The 19215-nt window shown below is 50.4% G+C and overlaps 1 protein-coding gene across 2 annotated transcripts in view; it reads right to left on the bottom strand.

Annotated features, from left to right (window-relative positions):
• NUP93 (nucleoporin 93) overlaps nt 1-19215 on the bottom strand; it is a 122753-nt gene that overhangs the window by 29813 nt on the left and 73725 nt on the right. For both annotated transcript variants that reach the window (XM_064160495.1, XM_064160496.1), the window contains 3 exons: nt 17697-17759; nt 13701-13829; nt 1043-1117 (listed from right to left, as the gene is read on the bottom strand). In XM_064160495.1, the coding sequence (XP_064016565.1) occupies nt 1043-1117; nt 13701-13829; nt 17697-17759 (267 nt within the window). The remainder of the gene's footprint in view (nt 1-1042; nt 1118-13700; nt 13830-17696; nt 17760-19215) is intronic.

Genomic DNA, 19215 nt, shown 5'->3' with positions numbered 1-19215 from the left:
GAGCAAGATGTGGACACCAGCACTGATACCTTGGGGTGAGTGTCACATGCACCAGACCTGCTGGCCTGGATCAGTAATAGTGTGGCCATCAGAAGCAGAGAAGTGATTGTGCTCCCTGTATCAGGCACTGCTGAGGTGGTACCTCCAATCCTGCCTTCAGTTTTGGGCCCCACAAAAGAAGGACGTTGGAGGGGCTGGAGGAGGTCCAAAGAAAGGCAACAAAGTTGGGTAAATGTCTGGAGAGCAGAGCTGGAGAGAAGCAGCTGAGAGGTGGTTAGTGTGGAGAAGAGGAGGCTGAGGGGAGACCTCATTGCTCTCGACAGCTCCATGAAAGGAGGCTACAGGCAGCTGGTTTTGGGCTCCTCTGCCTAGTCTCAGGTGATAGGAGAAGAGAAAATGCCCTGGAAATGTGCCAGGGGAGGTTTATGTTGGAGAGGAGGAAGCATTTCTTTGCTGCAAGAGCGGCCAGGGATCGGCAGAGGCTGCCCAGGGAAGTGGAAGGTGGCTTGGAGGTGTTCAAGAATCGTGTGGCCATGGCACCTGGGGCCATGGTTTGATGGCCATGGTGGTGTTAATTCAATGCTTGGACTCAATGACCTCAGAGGTGCTTTCCACCCCAAACAATTCTATGATTCACCTAGAGAAGGTCACACAGGAACACGTCCAGGTGGGTTAGGAATCTCTCCAGAGATGGGGACTCCACCATTTCTCTGGGCAGCTTGCTCCAGCACTCCATCCCCTTTAAATGATTGAATAGTGGTGCTCAGGATCTTCTTCTGACCAGAAAATCCTGGAGCAGGCAGGTGAGCACACTCCTAAAAAGTCAGGCTAAAATCCCTGTACTCTCCAACTGCATTTTAACTCCAGGCACTTCACTTGAAAGGTTTAACTTTAACTCGGAGCGGGGCAGGGGACAGGTAAAACATTTCCCTGGTTTCTTAGCAGACCTTCTTTCACTCTACATTCACCAATCTTTCTCCTCCCCACCTCTCTTCTCTGCAGAAACCCAGCATTTAATCTCTGGTGGCTCAGCTGCACTCACCTGACGAGCATAGGCCATCTCCATGCTGTCCAGAGAGCTGCGACCTGGAGGACCCAACTCCCCGCCGTAGCTGGGCTGTGAGAGGAGAAGAGAACAAGGAGGTGTAAGGCACAGAAGTACTGCAAAGACTTCACCAACAACACAGACTCATGGAATGGTTTGGGTTGCACCTCTGAAGGGCATCCAGTCCAACCCCCCCTGCAGTCAGCAGGGACAGCCTGCACTAGAGCAGGTTGTTTATCGCCTTGTTGAGCCTCATTCTGAGTATCTCAACCACCTCCCTGGGTGACCTGTTGCAGTGTTCCAGCACCTTCATGGTGCAGAACTTGTTCCTAACATCCAATCCAAATCTAATTCCAAGCCATTGTCCCTCATCCTATCAGTGCAGGCCTTTGGGAACAGTCCCTCTGCAGCCTTCTTGTAGCCCCCTTCAGGTACTGGAAAGGCTGCTGTTAGGTCTCCCTGGAGCCTTCCCTTCTCCAGGTTGAATCCCCTCAGCCTGTCCCCATAAGAGATGTGCTCCACCCCTCTGATCATCTCTGTGGCCCTCCTCTGGAGCCACTCCATCAGGTCTATGTCACACAGAATCTCTCAGGTTGGAAAAGACCTTCGAGCTCCTCGAGTCCAATCATTAGTTTCACACTGACAGGTCCTTGACTAAACCCAATCCCTCAGCACAACATCTAAGCACTATGCATTGCTGTGCTTGGAAAGGACCACCAGGGTCATGTCCTTCCTTTGTTGAGGGCTCCACAACTGGACCCAGCACTCCAGGTGAGGTCTCAGCAGAACAGAGAGGGGCAGGATCCCCTCTCTCCATCTGCTGCTTTGTATGCAGCCCAGGCTGTCATTGCCCACCTGGGCTGCAAGTTCACACTGCTGGCACACATCCAGCTTCTCATCCACCTGCACCCCCAAATCCTTTTCTGCTCTCAAGCTCATTTTCCCCCCAATATATCCACTCCTAAACAACAACAACAGCAACCAAACCACCTTCCTGACAGAGGTAAGACTAAGACTGTGAGCTAGGAAGAGAGGGAAATGCATGGATTCAAATGCATGGCTTCACTGCAACGTCCCCATTATCTTCCCAGCAGAGCTGAAGCTGTCTGAAGTGACAGAAATCCTCCTCCTCCAGTGCACAGCCATTAGCTCTCTAGAATCAGCACATCCATGTCTCCTGACAGCATCAGTGCACAACCAACCATTAGCTCTCTAGATACAGCACATCCATGTCTCCTGGTAGCATCAGTGCACAACCAACCATTAGCTCTCTACAGTCAGCACATCCATGTCTCCTGATAGCATCAGTGCACAACCAACCATTAGCTCTCTACAATCAGCACACCCATGTCTCCTGACAGCATCAGTGCACAACCAACCATTAGCTCTCTACAATCAGCACACCCATGTCTCCTGATAGCATCAGTGCACAACCAACCATTAGCTCTCTAGATTCAGCACATCCATGTCTCCTGATAGCATCAGTGCACAACCAACCATTACCTCTCTAGATTCAGCACATCCATGTCTCCTGATAGCATCAGTGCACAACCATTAGCTCTCTACAATCAGCACATCCATGTCTCCTGATAGCATCAGTGCACAACCATTAGCTCTCTAGATTCAGCACATCCATGTCTCCTGATAGCATCAGTGCACAACCAACCATTAGCTCTCTAGATTCAGCACATCCATGTCTCCTGATAGCATCAGTGCACAACCAACCATTAGCTCTCTAGATTCAGCACATCCATGTCTCCTGATAGCATCAGTGCACAACCAACCATTACCTCTCTAGATACAGCACATCCATGTCTCCTGATAGCATCAGTGCACAACCAACCATTAGCTCTCTACAATCAGCACATCCATGTCTCCTGGTAGCATCAGTGCACAACCAACCATTACCTCTCTAGATACAGCACATCCATGTCTCCTGATAGCATCAGTGCACAACCAACCATTACCTCTCTAAATTCAGCACATCCATGTCTCCTGACAGCATCAGTGCACAACCAACCATTAGCTCTCTAGATTCAGCACATCCAAGTCTCCTGATAGCATCAGTGCACAACCAACCATTAGCTCTCTACAATCAGCACACCCATGTCTCCTGATAGCATCAGTGCACAACCAACCATTAGCTCTCTACAATCAGCACATCCATGTCTCCTGGTAGCATCAGTGCACAACCAACCATTAGCTCTCTAGATACAGCACATCCATGTCTCCTGATAGCATCAGTGCACAACCAACCATTACCTCTCTAGATTCAGCACATCCATGTCTCCTGACAGCATCAGTGCACAACCAACCATTAGCTCTCTAGATTCAGCACATCCAAGTCTCCTGATAGCATCAGTGCACAACCAACCATTAGCTCTCTACAATCAGCACACCCATGTCTCCTGATAGCATCAGTGCACAACCAACCATTAGCTCTCTAGATACAGCACACCCATGTCTCCTGATAGCATCAGTGCACAACCAACCATTAGCTCTCTACAATCAGCACACCCATGTCTCCTGATAGCATCAGTGCACAACCAACCATTAGCTCTCTACAATCAGCACACCCATGTCTCCTGACAGCATCAGTGCACAACCAACCATTAGCTCTCTACAATCAGCACACCCATGTCTCCTGACAGCATCAGTGCACAACCAACCATTAGCTCTCTAGATTCAGCACATCCATGTCTCCTGATAGCATCAGTGCACAACCAACCATTAGCTCTCTAGATACAGCACATCCATGTCTCCTGATAGCATCAGTGCACAACCAACCATTAGCTCTCTAGATTCAGCACATCCATGTCTCCTGATAGCATCAGTGCACAACCAACCATTAGCTCTCTAGATTCAGCACATCCATGTCTCCTGATAGCATCAGTGCACAACCAACCATTACCTCTCTAGATACAGCACATCCATGTCTCCTGATAGCATCAGTGCACAACCAACCATTAGCTCTCTACAATCAGCACATCCATGTCTCCTGATAGCATCAGTGCACAACCAACCATTAGCTCTCTACAATCAGCACATCCATGTCTCCTGGTAGCATCAGTGCACAACCAACCATTACCTCTCTAGATACAGCACATCCATGTCTCCTGATAGCATCAGTGCACAACCAACCATTACCTCTCTAAATTCAGCACATCCATGTCTCCTGACAGCATCAGTGCACAACCAACCATTAGCTCTCTAGATTCAGCACATCCAAGTCTCCTGATAGCATCAGTGCACAACCAACCATTAGCTCTCTACAATCAGCACACCCATGTCTCCTGATAGCATCAGTGCACAACCAACCATTAGCTCTCTACAATCAGCACATCCATGTCTCCTGGTAGCATCAGTGCACAACCAACCATTAGCTCTCTAGATACAGCACATCCATGTCTCCTGATAGCATCAGTGCACAACCAACCATTACCTCTCTAGATTCAGCACATCCATGTCTCCTGACAGCATCAGTGCACAACCAACCATTAGCTCTCTAGATTCAGCACATCCAAGTCTCCTGATAGCATCAGTGCACAACCAACCATTAGCTCTCTACAATCAGCACACCCATGTCTCCTGATAGCATCAGTGCACAACCAACCATTAGCTCTCTAGATACAGCACACCCATGTCTCCTGATAGCATCAGTGCACAACCAACCATTAGCTCTCTACAATCAGCACATCCATGTCTCCTGATAGCATCTTATCACTTGATTCCTTTCCTATTGTTCTTTGAAAGGCTGCTTATTGTCTTGCCACTAAGCACCTGGTCTGAACCTCCATCACAGCAAGGAGACAGAATTGGACAGCTCAGACAGGATCCAAGCCAGAACATTTGACACTCCAGTTTGTCCCAGTACCATCCCAGACACAAAATGAGACTGCAGCATTCAATTCTGTGCTGAAAAGTGCCCCACTGGTGGGCTGCTGCAGGAGCAAGGGGGACAGTAGCAATATCCTGACCTGAAAAAAACATCATTAGGAAGAAATTCTTCCCTGTGAGGCACTGGCACAGGTTGCTCAGGGAAGTTGTATTGGAGGCTCCAAGCCTGCAAATGTTCCAAGCCACTTTAGGTGTGGCCTTGAGCAATCTGATTTAGTATGAGGTGCTCCAGCCCATGGCAGGGGGGTTGGAAGTAGATAATCTCTTTGGGTCCTTTCCAACCCCTGACATCCTGTGATCTTCAAGATGTCCTCCAACCCTAAAAGCAGTCTGTGTGACCTTTCTACCCACAGAAACTATGGCAAGGTTGTGCTATTTTCAGTGTGGGGCAGAGAAGGACATCTGAGGGAATCACAGCACTCAAAATCTACCATGCCATACTAGTCTGAGGCTGCATAAGGCTCTGTACAACATGGATGTCCACCACTCTGGAGCAAAGAATTCTCCCAAGCAAGCATGAGTTAGACACTCTCCCATGTTTCCTGCTTCCTGACAATGTAATGCTTCATTTCAGCATCAGCACTGCAAGGCCTGGCTTTGAACAACGAAGTGCAATCATTTTAAAGGCAGATCCCTTTGAAGCCAGCAGTCCTTTAATATCAGCTGCTTCATAACCACTGCTACAGCCACGATGGCCTGAAGATAAAAGCAAGACAAGCTCAGGAAAGCAGCATAATATTTAGTAGGAAGCCAGCTGACATAGTTGGGGCAAGCCAAGAGGAACAGACAAGGCTTCAAAAAAGCAAGTATGCTTTCAGCTCTGAAACTGAAGCAAGAGCCTTTGAATGCCACACTTTGAACCCAAAAGCTGATTTGGCACTCCAAGGTGTAGCAGCCTGATAACAAAGTCACCTCTCCACAAGAGCTTTGCTCAGCTCACTGAGGCATCTGGTGGGCAGAGGCCAAGGGGATGACATTGAACAAGGCCAAGGGTAGGTCCTACACTTTGGCCACAACAACCCCAAGCAGCACTGCAGGCTGGGACCAGAGTGGCTGAGAGCAGCCAGGCAGAGAGGGCCCTGGGGGTGCTGGCAGAGAGAAGCTGCAGAGGAGGCAGCAGTGTGCCCAGGTGGGCAGCAGAGCCAATGGCATCCTGGGCTGGCTCAGGAGCAGTGTGGGCAGCAGCACAAGGGAGGTTCTTGTGCCCTGTGCTCAGCACTGCTCAGGCCAGCCCTGGAGTGCTGTGTCCAGTTCTGGGCTCCTCAGTTCAAGAGAGAAGTTGCAGTACTGGAAGGTGTCCACAGGAGGGCGACAAAGCTGTGAGGGGCCTGGAGCACAGCCCTGAGAGGAGAGGCTGAGGGAGCTGGGGGGGTGCAGGCTGCAGCAGAGGAGCCTCAGGGCAGAGCTCATTGCTGCCTGCAGCTGCCTGCAGGGAGGCTGTAGCCAGGTGGGGTTGGGCTCTGCTGCCAGGCAGGCAGCAGCAGAAGGGGACAGAGCCTCAAGTGGTGCCAGGGGAGGTCTAGGCTGGCTGTTAGGAGGAAGTTGTTGGCAGAGAGAGTGATTGGCATTGGAATGGGCTGCCCAGGGAGGTGGTGGAGTGGCTGTGTCTGGAGGTGTTGAAGCCAAGCCTGGCTGGGGCACTGTGTGCCATGGTCTGGTTGGTTGGCCAGGGCTGGGTGCTAGGTTGGCACTGAATGCCATGGTCTGGTTGATTGGACAGGGCTGGCTGCTAGGTTGGCACTGAGTGCATTGGTCTGGTTGGTTGGCCAGGGCTGGGTGCTAGGTTGGGCTGGCTGAGCTTGGAGGTCTCCTCTGACCTGGTTGATTGTGTGAAGCCATAACCCCTCGTCCTGTCACTGCATGACTTTGCAGAGTGCCTCTCCAGAGCTTGGAGGTCTCTCCCAACCTGGTTGATTCTATGACTCTAGTTGAGGGTGCCCCTGCTGACTGCAGGGAGGGTTGGACTAGATGACCTTTGGAGATCCCATACAACCCAGATTCACTCAGACCACAGGCAATTAAAATGCCTTAAGAAAAACCCCAAAACCAACCCAAAAGCAATCCTAATTATTGGGTTTTTTTTTGGCTGAACTTCCACTAAACGAAACCAAAAGGATTCCTCACAGTCACTCTGACTGGCTGCTGACAGTCAGAAGCATTTGCATTTTCCTTCCAGTGCCAAACCATCTGACACAAATTCCTTCAAAGCCACCTAAAAAACCCGACAGAGTCTTTGTTCTGAAGAACAAAGCAGCTGTTAGAGCAGGTTTCCCGGGAAACAGACAGGATGGCAGCAGCAGAGCTTCGCAGCCTCCCCCCTCTGCTGGGCCAGATAGATTGCAGTTATTTGGAGTAACACTCAATTATGGACGGTGCTCATTAATTACTGATGAGGCTTCAGCTTCTAAAACAAGGGGAGAAGAGTACATTGTGACTTAGTGGCACTTCTCAACCGGTGCCCAAACGCCAGAAACATAAGGACTGGAGCTCTGCTTTGGGAATCTGCTGCCTTTTTCTCTTGCTGAGGCTCTACAGCACTGAAGGGCATCCCTGTGGCTGCCACTCCACAGAGCTGCATGACTGACGAGTTAAACCCCACAGGTACAGGGCTCAACTCAGGAGTGCTCACCTGAAATGAAGAAGGAATTGCTCTGGGGGTTGAGCTGCCATTCCCTTCCCCTTCCCATTTCCCCTTCTCTGCTCTTTCCCCTTTCCTTTCCCCCTTCTCTGCTCCTTCCCCTTTCCTTTCCCCTTTCTCTGCTCCTTCCCCTTTCCTTTCCCCTTTCTCTGCTCCTTCCCCTTTCCCTTTCCCTTCTCCGCTCTTTCCCCTTTCCTTTCCCCCTTCTCCGCTCCTTCCCCTTTCCCTTTCCCCTTCTCTGCTCCTTCCCCTTCCCTTTTCCCCTTCTCTGCTCCTTCCCCTTCCCCTTTCCCTTCTCCGCTCTTTCCCCTTTCCTTTCCCCCTTCTCCGCTCCTTCCCCTTCCCCTTTCCCTTCTCCGCTCTTTCCCCTTTCCCTTTCCCCTTCTCCGCTCCTTCCCCTTCTCCTTTCCCCTTCTCCGCTCTTTCCCCTTTCCCTTTCCCCTTCTCCGCTCCTTCCCCTTCTCCTTTCCCCTTCTCCGCTCCTTCCCCTTTCCCTTTCCCCTTCTCTGCTCTTTCCCCTTCTCCTTTCCCCTTTCTCTGCTCCTTCCCCTTTCCCCTTCTCTGCTCTTTCCCCTTCTCCTTTCCCCCTTCTCCGCTCCTTCCCCTTTCCCCTTCTCTGCTCCTTCCCCTTCCCCTTTCCGCTTCTCTGCTCTTTCCCCTTCTCCTTTCCCCCTTCCCTGCTCCTTCCCCTTCACCCTTCTCTGCTCCTTCCCTTTTCCCCTTCACCCTTCTCTGCTCCTTCCCTTTTCCCCCTCACCCTTCTCTGCTCCTTCCCTTTTCCCCCTCACCCTTCTCTGCTCCTTCCCTTTTCCCCTTCCCCCCTTCTCTGCTCCTTCCCCTTCCCCTTTCCCCCTTCTCTGCTCCTTCCCCTTTCCCCTCCTCTGTTTCTTTCACTTCTTGCCTAGGTTTGCTTCCCTGGCTCTTGGCTTCCTTCCTATTTCCCCCCATCTCCCACTTGCCTTCTGGCTTGCTCTTTGCATTATTAAACTCTACAAAAGCTCGCTGAACTCGGGGCATGGCTGTGCTAAAAGGCAATCTCCAGAGGCAAGCTAAGCAGTGAGTCAGCAAAGGGAAGGACATTTCCACTCCCCAGCCTGGACTGCAGCCACGGAGCACTGCGCAGCCAATCCTTCTGTAGCTGCTCAGCAGCATCCCCTGCGAGCTAAGTGGGAGGGATCTGGGGAAGGTGGGGGCAGATTCTTTGGTGGCAAGACAGAACTTGTCAAGCTTTCAAGCAAGAAAAGGATTATGAAACGTGTTGAAAACAGCTGAAACGTGTTCCAGGTCAGGTCCTTGAGCTCAGCTGGAGCAGCAAAAGGAAAACCAGAAAAGTGGGTAATGCACAGAGGAGTGCAGAGGTGCAAGTGTAACACACACACACCCCCCTTCCTGCACCTCCAGCCTGACACTGCTTCCATCTTCCTGCACCTCCAGCCTGACACTGCTTCCATCTTCCTGCATCTCCAGCCTGACACTGCTTCCATCTTCCTGCATCTCCAGCCTGACACTGCTTCAGCATCTCCAGTCTGACACTGCTTCCATCTTCCTGCATCTCCAGCCCGACACTGCTTCAGCATCTCCAGTCTGACACTGCTTCCATCTTCCTGCATCTCCAGCCTGACACTGCTTCAGCATCTCCAGCCTGACACTGCTTCCATCTTCCTGCATCTCCAGCCTGACACTGCTTCCATCTTCCTGCATCTCCAGCCTGACACTGCTTCAATCTTTCTGCATCTCCAGTCTGATATTGCTTCAATCTTTCTGCATCTCCTTCTCTGGAGACTCTCAAAACCCACCCAGATGCATCCCTGTATAACTTACTCTAAGTGATCCTGCTTTGGCAGGGGGGTTGGACTCAGTGATCTCTAGAGGTCCCTCCCAACCCCTACCATCCTCTGATTGTATGATCTCCACTTTGAAAGTGCTACTTTTATCAACCCTGCCCTTAATTTAGGTCTTCCCAAATCCTTTTTGCAGAGCTGCAGGCACCTTTGTACCTTTTCAATTCTCTTAGCCTAACCATGCTGCTTTCTACAAGGAGCCCTGCTTCAGCTGCACTCAGCTCCCTTTGCACAGCAGCCCTCACGCCCAGGAAGATGCATTATTCATCACCCTCATATGCATATGCACATTCCTCAGCAGAAGGCTGGGCAGACATTTTGTCAGCACTCCAAATGGCTTGGCCAGTGGCTGCGGCGAATAAAGTAGGCAGAGGGAGAGACTGAGCTGGAGAAACACCATCAAAATCCACTGAGGTGCAGCACTGGGGTGGCAAGCAGCTTGCACTCCTTGGGTTTTAAGGGATATTGGAAAGCAGCTTGCACTGTTTGGGATTGAAGGGATATGAAGACATGATATACAGAGGGATGGAACAGAAAGCGAGAGCGTCTCTGCCACCGTGGGAGCAGATTGCTCGACAGCAGGAGTGGAAAGAAGAAAACCATGCAACAAAAGGACCAAAGAACACCTTGGTATTCAGTGGAAGAAGATCCAGAACAAACACCTTGAGTGCTTTTGATACCCTGAAAACAAAACTCAGGCTTTCCTCTCCTGTTCTCTCAAGAAGCATCTTTTTATTAGCTCTGTTTTAGCCTTAGAATCACAGAAGGGCAGGGGTTGGAAGGGACCTCCAGAGATCACTGAGCCTTATGGGAAGAAGACCAGGCTGGAGGCCAAGGGGAGCAGCAAAGGCCAAGGGCAACTCCTGCTCTAGGTTCTTTGCATGCTTTTTGCCTGTGTTAATTGGTCTGATTTCCATGGATAGTGGAAAGAAGAAAACCATGGAATGAAAGGACCAAAGAACACCTTGGTAGCCAGTGGAAAAAGACTCAGAACAAGCACCCTGAGTGTGTTTGATGTCCTGAACACAAAACTCAGGCTTTCCTCCCTGCTCTCCCAAGAAGCATCTTAGCTCTGTTTTAGCCTTAGAATCACAGAAGGGCAGGGGTTGGAAGGGACCTCCAGAGATCACTGAGCCTTATGGGAAGAAGACCAGGCTGGAGGCCAAGGGGAGCAGCAAAGGCCAAGGGCAACTCCTGCTCTAGGTTCTTTGCATGCTTTTTGCCTGTTAATTGGTCTGATTTCCATGAATAATGTGTTGGTATTTCACTCTGCCCAAATCAGCTTGCCCAAAGCTGGAGAATTGGCTGGCAGGCAGCTGGGCCCCCTGCTGCGTTTGGATCTGTGCCTTTTCAGCTGATTCTCCATCTCCAGAGGATATCAATTAAACCTCTGCTAGATTCCACAGGCTGTGCCTGTTTGTGTCACAGCCACACAAAAAAACTTATTTGACTGGAACAAGGCTTTAGAAGAACAACCTGCTGTGGGGAGGTTAGATAACAGGCTTTTAACACAGTAGATGCACTTCAAACCTCTCAGACCTTTGACTTCTTGAGGCTAAGACTAGAATATATCAAGGATTTTAAATGCTCTTGAAATGACAGCCTGATACTAGGAGAGCTTTGAAACAGAGTGGAGTATTACCAAGTGATGGTGGCTATTGAGTCATTCATGAAGAACATTAAGAGGGTGGTTTTATCCTTTTTCCTTCCTCCCTCCTCTCAATTTGATGCCTGGCATGGACCCGGGGGTAGAGCCTATCTGACACCAAAAGGGTATTTTACCTCTTCAGAACAGGTTATTAAGCTGCTCCTCCTTGCAGTTAATGCCCTCAACTTTGAAAGGCAAACCCCCACACCACAAAAAAAAGATATCAAAGATGTTAGAAGCTGTCAGGATAGCTGCCAAGTCTCCAGACTCACGTCCTAAACTAATGGGCAAGGCTGCTCCTAGCTGGAAATGAACTCAGCCTCCATTATTCAGCTCTGCTAATATTGGAAATCTGGACAACTTTCTGACAAGTCACAGCAAAGGAGCAGTGAAATACTTTCTGGGGAAGATAGCTTCTATAAAAAGATGTATGCTGCCTGGGATTAACCTATATTTAAAAGGACAGGCATCAGAAAGGGACATTTCATTAACAGCTTTAATTATTTCCAAATCCCTATCCAGGTCATAGCCCATTAACACCAAGGGCTTTTTAATTTCAATGCACACTGCAGCTTTAGAAGTTATTTCAATGAGCAAGAATTTAGGGATGGGGTGGTGGTTTGGATTCAAAAAGGGGGTGGGGGGGGATTGGAGAATATGGCTATAAAAAAAACTCAGCCTGGTTTCTGACCTGAAAGCACAGCAACTTCTGTTCCTGCACAGCCTCCCCTCCAATTGTCTCATCTCTCAAGGTTATAGTTGTCATTGAGCACCATGCAGGGGCTGTGATGTAACTTTGTGCTCCAGGGATCTCAGCTGTGTTGGATGCCTCCTGAAGCTCAGTGGGGTGGAAGTTCATAGATTCATAGAATGGTTTAGGTTGGAAAGGACCTTAAAGGCCATCCAGTTCCAAATGCCCATGGTGGGTGAAGTTCATATCCATAGACTGGTTTGGGCTGGAAAGGACCTTAAAGGTCATCTAGGTCCAAATGCCCATGGTGGGTGAAGTTCATAGCCATAGACTGGTTTAGGTTGGAAAGGACCTTAAAGGTGATCTGGGTCCAAATGCCCATGGTGGGTGAAGTTCATAGATTCATAGACTGGTTTGGGTTGGAAAGGACCTTAATGGTGATCTATCTCCAAATGCCCATGGTGGGTGAAGTTCATATCCACAGAATGGTTTGAGTTGGAAAGGACCTTAAAGGTCATCTAGGTCCAAATGCCCATGGTGGGTGAAGTTCATAGATTCATAGACTGGTTTAGGTTGGAAAGGACCTTAATGGTGATCTAGTTCCAAATGCCCATGGTGGGTGAAGTTCATAGAATGGTTTGGGTTTTAAAGGACATTAAAGGTGATCTATCTCCAAATGCCCATGGTGGGTGAAGTTCATATCCACAGAATGGTTTGAGTTGGAAAGGACCTTAATGGTGATCTAGTTCCAAATGCCCATGGTGGGGGAAGTTCATAGATTCATAGACTGGTTTGGGCTGGAAAGGACCTTAATGGTGATCTAGTTCCAAATGCCCATGGTGGGTGAAGTTCAGAGATTCATAGACTGGTTTGGGTTGGAAAGGACCTTAAAGGTCATCTAGGTCCAATCCCTCTGCCCATGGGTAGGGACATCTCCTTCTAGATTGCTTAAGGCTTACTATAGGATGGTTCTGGATACAAAAGAACTTAATTAAGATCACTGAGTCCAACTGATAACCCAACAGTGCCAGGTCACCGCTACCTCATAGAATAGCTTAAGGTGGAAGGGACCTAAGATCACTTAGCTCCAACCTCCCTTCCACTAGATCAGGTTGCTCAAGACCTCATCCAAACTCATGCAACTCTTTAGTTATGCAGCTGGAGCATCTCAAGAGAACAAACTGCAAAGTTTGAAGTGGGAACAGAAGATAAGGAATGTTTGAAGTTGTTGGTCAATACCTTTTCCACGTTAAGCACAGGGTCAGTTTTGTCCAAAGGATTTGGTCACTACCAGATTAAGCTTCAGTTGCTGAACACAGCACAAAGCTTTTAATCTGCACTGCATGAGATAGCAAGGTAAAAAGGAAAGCAGACTTGTCTCTTTTGCCTTTTTTTTGTGCTTAATATTCATTTGATTTTGCCAAGGAACCTGAGAGACTTCATCAGCCTCCTAAGAAAAGCTCTAAATCCTGGCTTAGCACAGAGTGATAAGGGAAAGCAAGGCTCTGAGATGCTCACAGAGCTCTGCTGTGTGTCAGCACAGCTGCATCTGAGAAACTGCCTGCTCTCATTAGCGTTGCAAAGGTTTCCTGAAGGTGAAGTTTACCCCAGTGTGCTTTCTGCCCCCTGGCTATATTGACCCAAGATGCGTTAGCATGACTAAGCTTCCAGCTTGCACAGCTGTTGCTGAAAACAGCTTCAGCAGCTCCATTGCCTGTACTCAGCAGGCAATAAAAACAATCAGAGAGGCTTGCTAGATAATGCATTCTGCTAGGCACAGGCATTCTGGAATTAAACAGAGTGGGTACTTCTCCTTTCCTCCAGCCCTCGCCCATCTGTAGCTCCAGCACAATGCAGAGGTGGTTTCAGCAGCGCTGGAGTGCCAGCTGTGTGTGTGCTGTGCCTGGCTACACACCAGTGTTTAGAAAGACAAGAGTTACCTCGTTTTCCTGGGTGAAATCAAGAGCATCTTCTCCTGATGCCAGCAGAGTATGAAGGATCCTTTGTTTCATCTGTTCCCATTCGACCAGCATCGATTCTCGGTGATACTCCTCGGCCATAGCAAAAGTCTGTTGGTGAAGAAGGGAAAGAGGAGCTTAGGAACATACAGAAACACCAACCAGCCCAACTCTGCTATTCACAGAGTGGTAGAGGTGGGAATGGACCTCCATAGATACAGTCCAACCCCCCTGCAAAGCAGGACCACTCGGGCAGGTCACACAGGAATGCATCCAGGCAAGTCTTGGAGTCCTGGGTGCAGTTCTGGAGCCCCCAGCACAAGAAGGACATGGAAGTGTTGGAGCCAGTCCAGAGGAGGCAACCAAGATGCTAAGAGGGCTGCAGCAGCTCTGCTATGAGGACAGGCTACAAGAGTTGGGGCTGTGCAGCCTGAAGAAGAGAAGGCTTTGAGGAGACCTTAGAGTGGCCTTCTAGGATCTGAAGGGGGTGACAGGAAGGCTGGGGAGGGACTAGTGACAAGGTCTGGGAATGACAGGAGAAGGGGGATTGGGTTTAAAGGGGCAGAGGGGAGATTGAAAGTGGATGTTAGGAAAGGATTCTTTGCAGTGAGGGTGGTGAGACACTGGCACAGGTTGCCCAGGAAGGCTGTGGCTGCTCCCTGCCTGGAGGTGTTCAAGGCCAGGTTGGGTAAGGCCTTGAGCATCCTGGGCTGGTAGGAGATGTCCCTGCCTAAGGCAGGTGGGTTGGAACTGGATGATTTTTCAGGTCCCTTCCAACCTAAGCCATTGTGTGAAGCATGGGAATTCTTTTCTAATACCCAGTCTCTTCATTACCTTTCCTCTTCTTGTTGGGGTGATGCTATCTAGGCAGCCTTGAGTATTCCAGGAGAGGACAAAGTAATATTGCCTCTAATTCTCATTAAGCTGTAGTGGATCACAGAATGGTAAGGGTTGGCAGTGACCTCTGCAGATCACCTAGTCCAACCACCCTGCTAAAGCCTAGATCAGGTTGCAGAGGAACACATCCAGATGGGTTTTGAAAGTCTCCAGAGAAGGAGACTCTTCCTGTCTGGGCAGACTGCTCCAGGCCTCCACCATCCTCAAAGTAAAGAAGCTTCTCCTCAAGTCCAAGCAAAACCTTCTGTGATCTCTCACTTCTTTCCTTTTCCTTTGCCCCACTTTCTCTTTCCCAGAGCTTTGTGCTGCAGTGCACACAATTAAATGTCTTGGTTGGCTGAGTAAGTTTTTCATCTCATTACAGCTCACTGTTGGGATATCACCAACTAAGGGGCAAAACCCTTGCCCTTAATGAGTTCCTTAAATGAGATGGTAAGAGGTAGTGACACTTGGCAAGCATTTGAATGTGCTGCATGCACACAACAAAGATGATCATAAGGGCTGGAGCACCTCCTCTTTGGGGACAAGCTGGGACACATGGGGCTCTGCAGCCTGGAGAGAATAAAGCTCTGGGGAGACCTTAGGGCAGGCTTTAAGTATATGAAAGGGGGAACAGGAGAGCTGGAGAGGGACTTTTATAAGGGATTGGAGTGACAGGACAAGAAGGAATGGATTCAAGCTGGGAGAGGGGAGACTGAGACTGGAGATGAGGAAGAATGGTTTAGGTTGGAAGGGACCTCAAGGATCAGCCAGTTCCAACCTCCTGCCATAAGCAGGGACACCTCCCACCAGAACAGGTTGCTCAAGGCCTCGTCCAACCTGGCCTTGAACTTCTCCAGGGAGGTTGTGGAGCACAGAAGCACCCAATGTGATCAAAGATCCACAACCTCCCCGGGCAACCTGTGCCAGTGTCTCACCACCCTCACTGCAAACAACCCTTTCCTAACAGCCAGTTTCAATCTCCCCCCTGCCAGTTCAAACCCATTCCCCCTTCTCCTGTCGTTCCCAGACCTTGTCACTAGTCCCTCCCCAGCCTTCCTGTCACCCCCTTCAGATCCTGGAAGGCCACTCCAAGGTCTCCTCAAAGCCTTCTCTTCTCCAGGCTGCAGAACCCCAACTCTTGTAGCCTGTCCTCACAGCAGAGCTGCTGCAGCCCTCTCAGCATCTTATTGGCCTCCTCTGAACAGGCTCCAACACTTCCATGTCCTTCTTGTGTTGGGGGCTGCAGAACTGCACACAGTACTCCAGGTGGGGTCTGAGGAGAGCAGAGTAAAGGGGAGAATCCCCTCCCTTGCCCTGCTGCCCACACTGCTCCTGCTTCTCCAAGCAGCACTTGCAAGGCAAACAACAGGAAGCATTTCACAACAGCAAGCTTCCAGCTCCAAAAAAACCAACACAGCTGCTTGCTTGGAGGTGAAGAGACAGGAAGAGGATCAGGAGAAAGAGAGCACTTTTGCTTAGTAGGGAGTAAAAGTGGACTTGGTAAACCCTGAGCCTAACTGACAGCTCTGACTTTCTAACCACAGCATTTTCCTTGTGCTGCTTCAAAAGAGGAATAAGTTTTCAATCCCCCTTTTTTTCCTCCTCTTATAAGAGAGATTTCTTTTGCACAAGGTGATGCAGTATGGTGTGCAGTATGGCTCCTCTGCAGGAGCAATTTAACCTTCACAGACTCATAGAATGCTTTGGGTGGGAAGATATCTTAAAGATCATTTTGTGCCAACCCTCTTGCCACAGGCAGAGAAACCTCCTGCTAGGTTGCTTAAGGCCTCACCCAACCTGGCTTTGAACATTTCCAGGCTTGAAGCCTCCACAACATCTCTGGGCGACCTGTTCCAGTGCCTCACCACCCTGATGGGGAACAACTTCCTAAGGTCCAATCCCAATTGAGCCTAGCTCAGGAGCAGTGTGGGCAGCAGCACAAGGGAGGTTCTTGTGCCCCAGTGCTCAGCACTGCTCAGGCCACACCTGGAGTGCTGTGTCCAGCTGTGGGCTCCTCAATTGCAGAGAGCTGCTGAGGTGCTGGAAGGTGCTGAGAGAAGGGCAGCAAGGCTGGGGAGGGGCCTGGAGCACAGCCCTGAGAGGAGAGGCTGAGGGAGCTGGAGGGGTGCAGCCTGCAGCAGAGGAGGCTCAGGGCAGAGCTGATTGCTGCCTGCAGCTGCCTGCAGGGAGGCTGTAGCCAGGTGGGGTTGGGCTCTGGTGACAGGTAGGCAGCAGCAGCAGAAGGGGCCCCAGGCTGAAGCTGTGGCAGGGCAGGTCTGGGCTGGCTGTTAGGAGGAAGTTGTTGTCAGAGAGAGTGATTGGCATTGGAATGGGCTGCCCAGGGAGGTGGTGGAGTCACTATCCCTGGAGATGTTGAAGCCAAGCCTGGATGGGATACTTAGTGCCATGATCTGTTTGACTGGACAGGGCTGGCTGCTAGGTTGGCACTGAGTGCCATGGTCTGGTTGATTGGCCAGGGCTGGGTGCTAGGTTGGACTGGCTGAGCTTGGAGGTCTCCTCTAACCTGGTTGATTCTATGAAGCCATAACCTCTCATCCTGTCACTGCATGACTTTGCAGAGTGCCTCTCCAGCCCTCCTGGAGTCCCTTTCAAACGCTGTAAGGCTGCTCCAAGGTCTCCTAGAGTCTCTTCTTCTCAACTCCACCTGTGTCAGCCTGACCCCAACTCTGTCACTCTTGCAGCACTTGTGAACAGTCACCTGGAGAAAGGTGACAGGAAATACCCTGAGTGCCACCACTGCAGGAGAAGGTGGGACAAAGGCATTTCTCAGAGCACAAAAAGGAAATCAACTCTACATCCTCAGCATCATCACCTCCAGAACAAGGCAGCAGGCATGCAGAGAGGACTGGAAGGAGTGTGCTGTGCCTTACACACAAACAGGCTGAGCACTGAACCTCCTGACTCCACAAAATACTGTGGCTGCAACACAACCCAGTGTTTCCTCATGTCTAGTTCTACTATGTTATTAATACAGCTCTCCTAAACCCCACTAAATAACTCATTTATGATCTCCTTAAGGATACTCCTCTCTCCTTTTCATTTGAAAGGGGAAAAAAATGGGGCTTGTTTCCAGCTTACCCTCTTCCGAGACTCTTCAATGGCTGAAAGCAGTGCATTGTCCTTTTCATTCTTCAGGAACCCCTGCAGAAAGGGAGACAGAGCTTCAGTGCACAATAAAAACTCAGCCTCACACCAACAGAGATGTCTCTACATTCATAGAGGGGGTCTTAAAGATCAGCCAGTTCCAACTCCCCTGCCATGGGCAGGGACACCTCTCACCAGTCCAGGTTATAGGATCACAGAATCAGTCAGGGTTGGAAGGGAGCACAAGGAGCAGCCAGTTCCAGCCCCCCTGCCATGCCCAGGGACACCCTACCCTAGAGCAGGCTGCCCACAGCCTCAGCCAGCCTGGCCTCAAACACCTCCAGCCATGGGGCCTCAACCCCCTCCCTGGGCAACCCAGTCCAGCCTCTCACCACTCTCCTGCTCAACAACTTCCTCCTCACCTCCAGCCTCACTCTCCCCAGCTTTGCTCCATCCCCCCCCCCACTCCTGCCACTCCCTCACAGCCTCTAAAGTCCCTCCCCAGAATTTTTGGAGCCCCCTGCAGATGCTGCAAGGCCACAAGAAGGTCCCCTGGGAGCCTCCTCTGCTGCAGCCTGCACAGCCCCAACTCTTTCAGTCTGTGCTCACAGCAGAGCTGCTGCAGCCTCTCAGCATCCTCCCATCCAACATGGTCCTCAACACCTCCCAGGGAGGGCACAGCCACAACCTGCATGGGCAACCTCTGCCAGGGTCTCCCCACCCTCACTGCCAAGAATTTCTCCCTAACCTCCCATCTAAATCTCCCCTCCTCAAACTTCATTCCCTCTCATCCTCTCACTTCAAGCCCTTGCCTAAAGTCCATCTCCAGCATTCCTGTAGCCCCCTTCAGGCATTAGAAGGTCGCTCTAAGGTCTCCCTGAAGCCTTCTCTTCTCCAGGCTGAACAGCCCCAACTCTCCCAGCTTGTCCCCACAGGGGAGGCTCTCCAGCCCTCTGAGCATCTCTGAGTACTGCACTCTGCAGCCCTCAGCTCTTTCAACTCCAAGCAGTGCTCAGAACTCTCTCTTCAGTCCACTCCTGAGGAGTTTAAAGGTCACCTCAGCAGAGGTGCAGCAAGATGCCCACACAGAGCAACATGAAAATGAAAATGCATTAATCCCCTGGTTTAATATGCATTAAATCCTAGAGAAACATCCTGCTCCTATTCTTTTTTATCTCTTGTGTCCCAGCAACTGCTTCCCCTTGCTCTCCATCCGAGGCAGCAAGGGGCAAAGCTGGCAGGAGCGATAAGCCAAGATAAGGTTGTTGGACTGGAGAGGGATGACAAAACTAAAAGTATAACAGAAAAGGTTTTGACTTGGCAGTTTTAGGCAGAAGCAGAGCCCTGGGAGGCCCAAGAGGAACTGTGAAAAGCAGCCTTGAAACAGTCAGTTGAGGAAGGATGGGGAGAAGCAAACAGTGGGGGAGCACACGAAGTTTACCGCAGCCTCTCTCCGTGCATCCAGCTGGAGGGGGCAAGAAACAATCCTCAAGGACTGAGTTTCTAACATGCA

The sequence above is a fragment of the Pogoniulus pusillus genome, chromosome 20 (genome assembly GCF_015220805.1).
Source record: "Pogoniulus pusillus isolate bPogPus1 chromosome 20, bPogPus1.pri, whole genome shotgun sequence".
In the NCBI taxonomy this organism is placed as follows: Eukaryota; Metazoa; Chordata; class Aves; order Piciformes; family Lybiidae; genus Pogoniulus; species Pogoniulus pusillus.
This window is presented reverse-complemented; position numbering and strand designations above follow the sequence as displayed.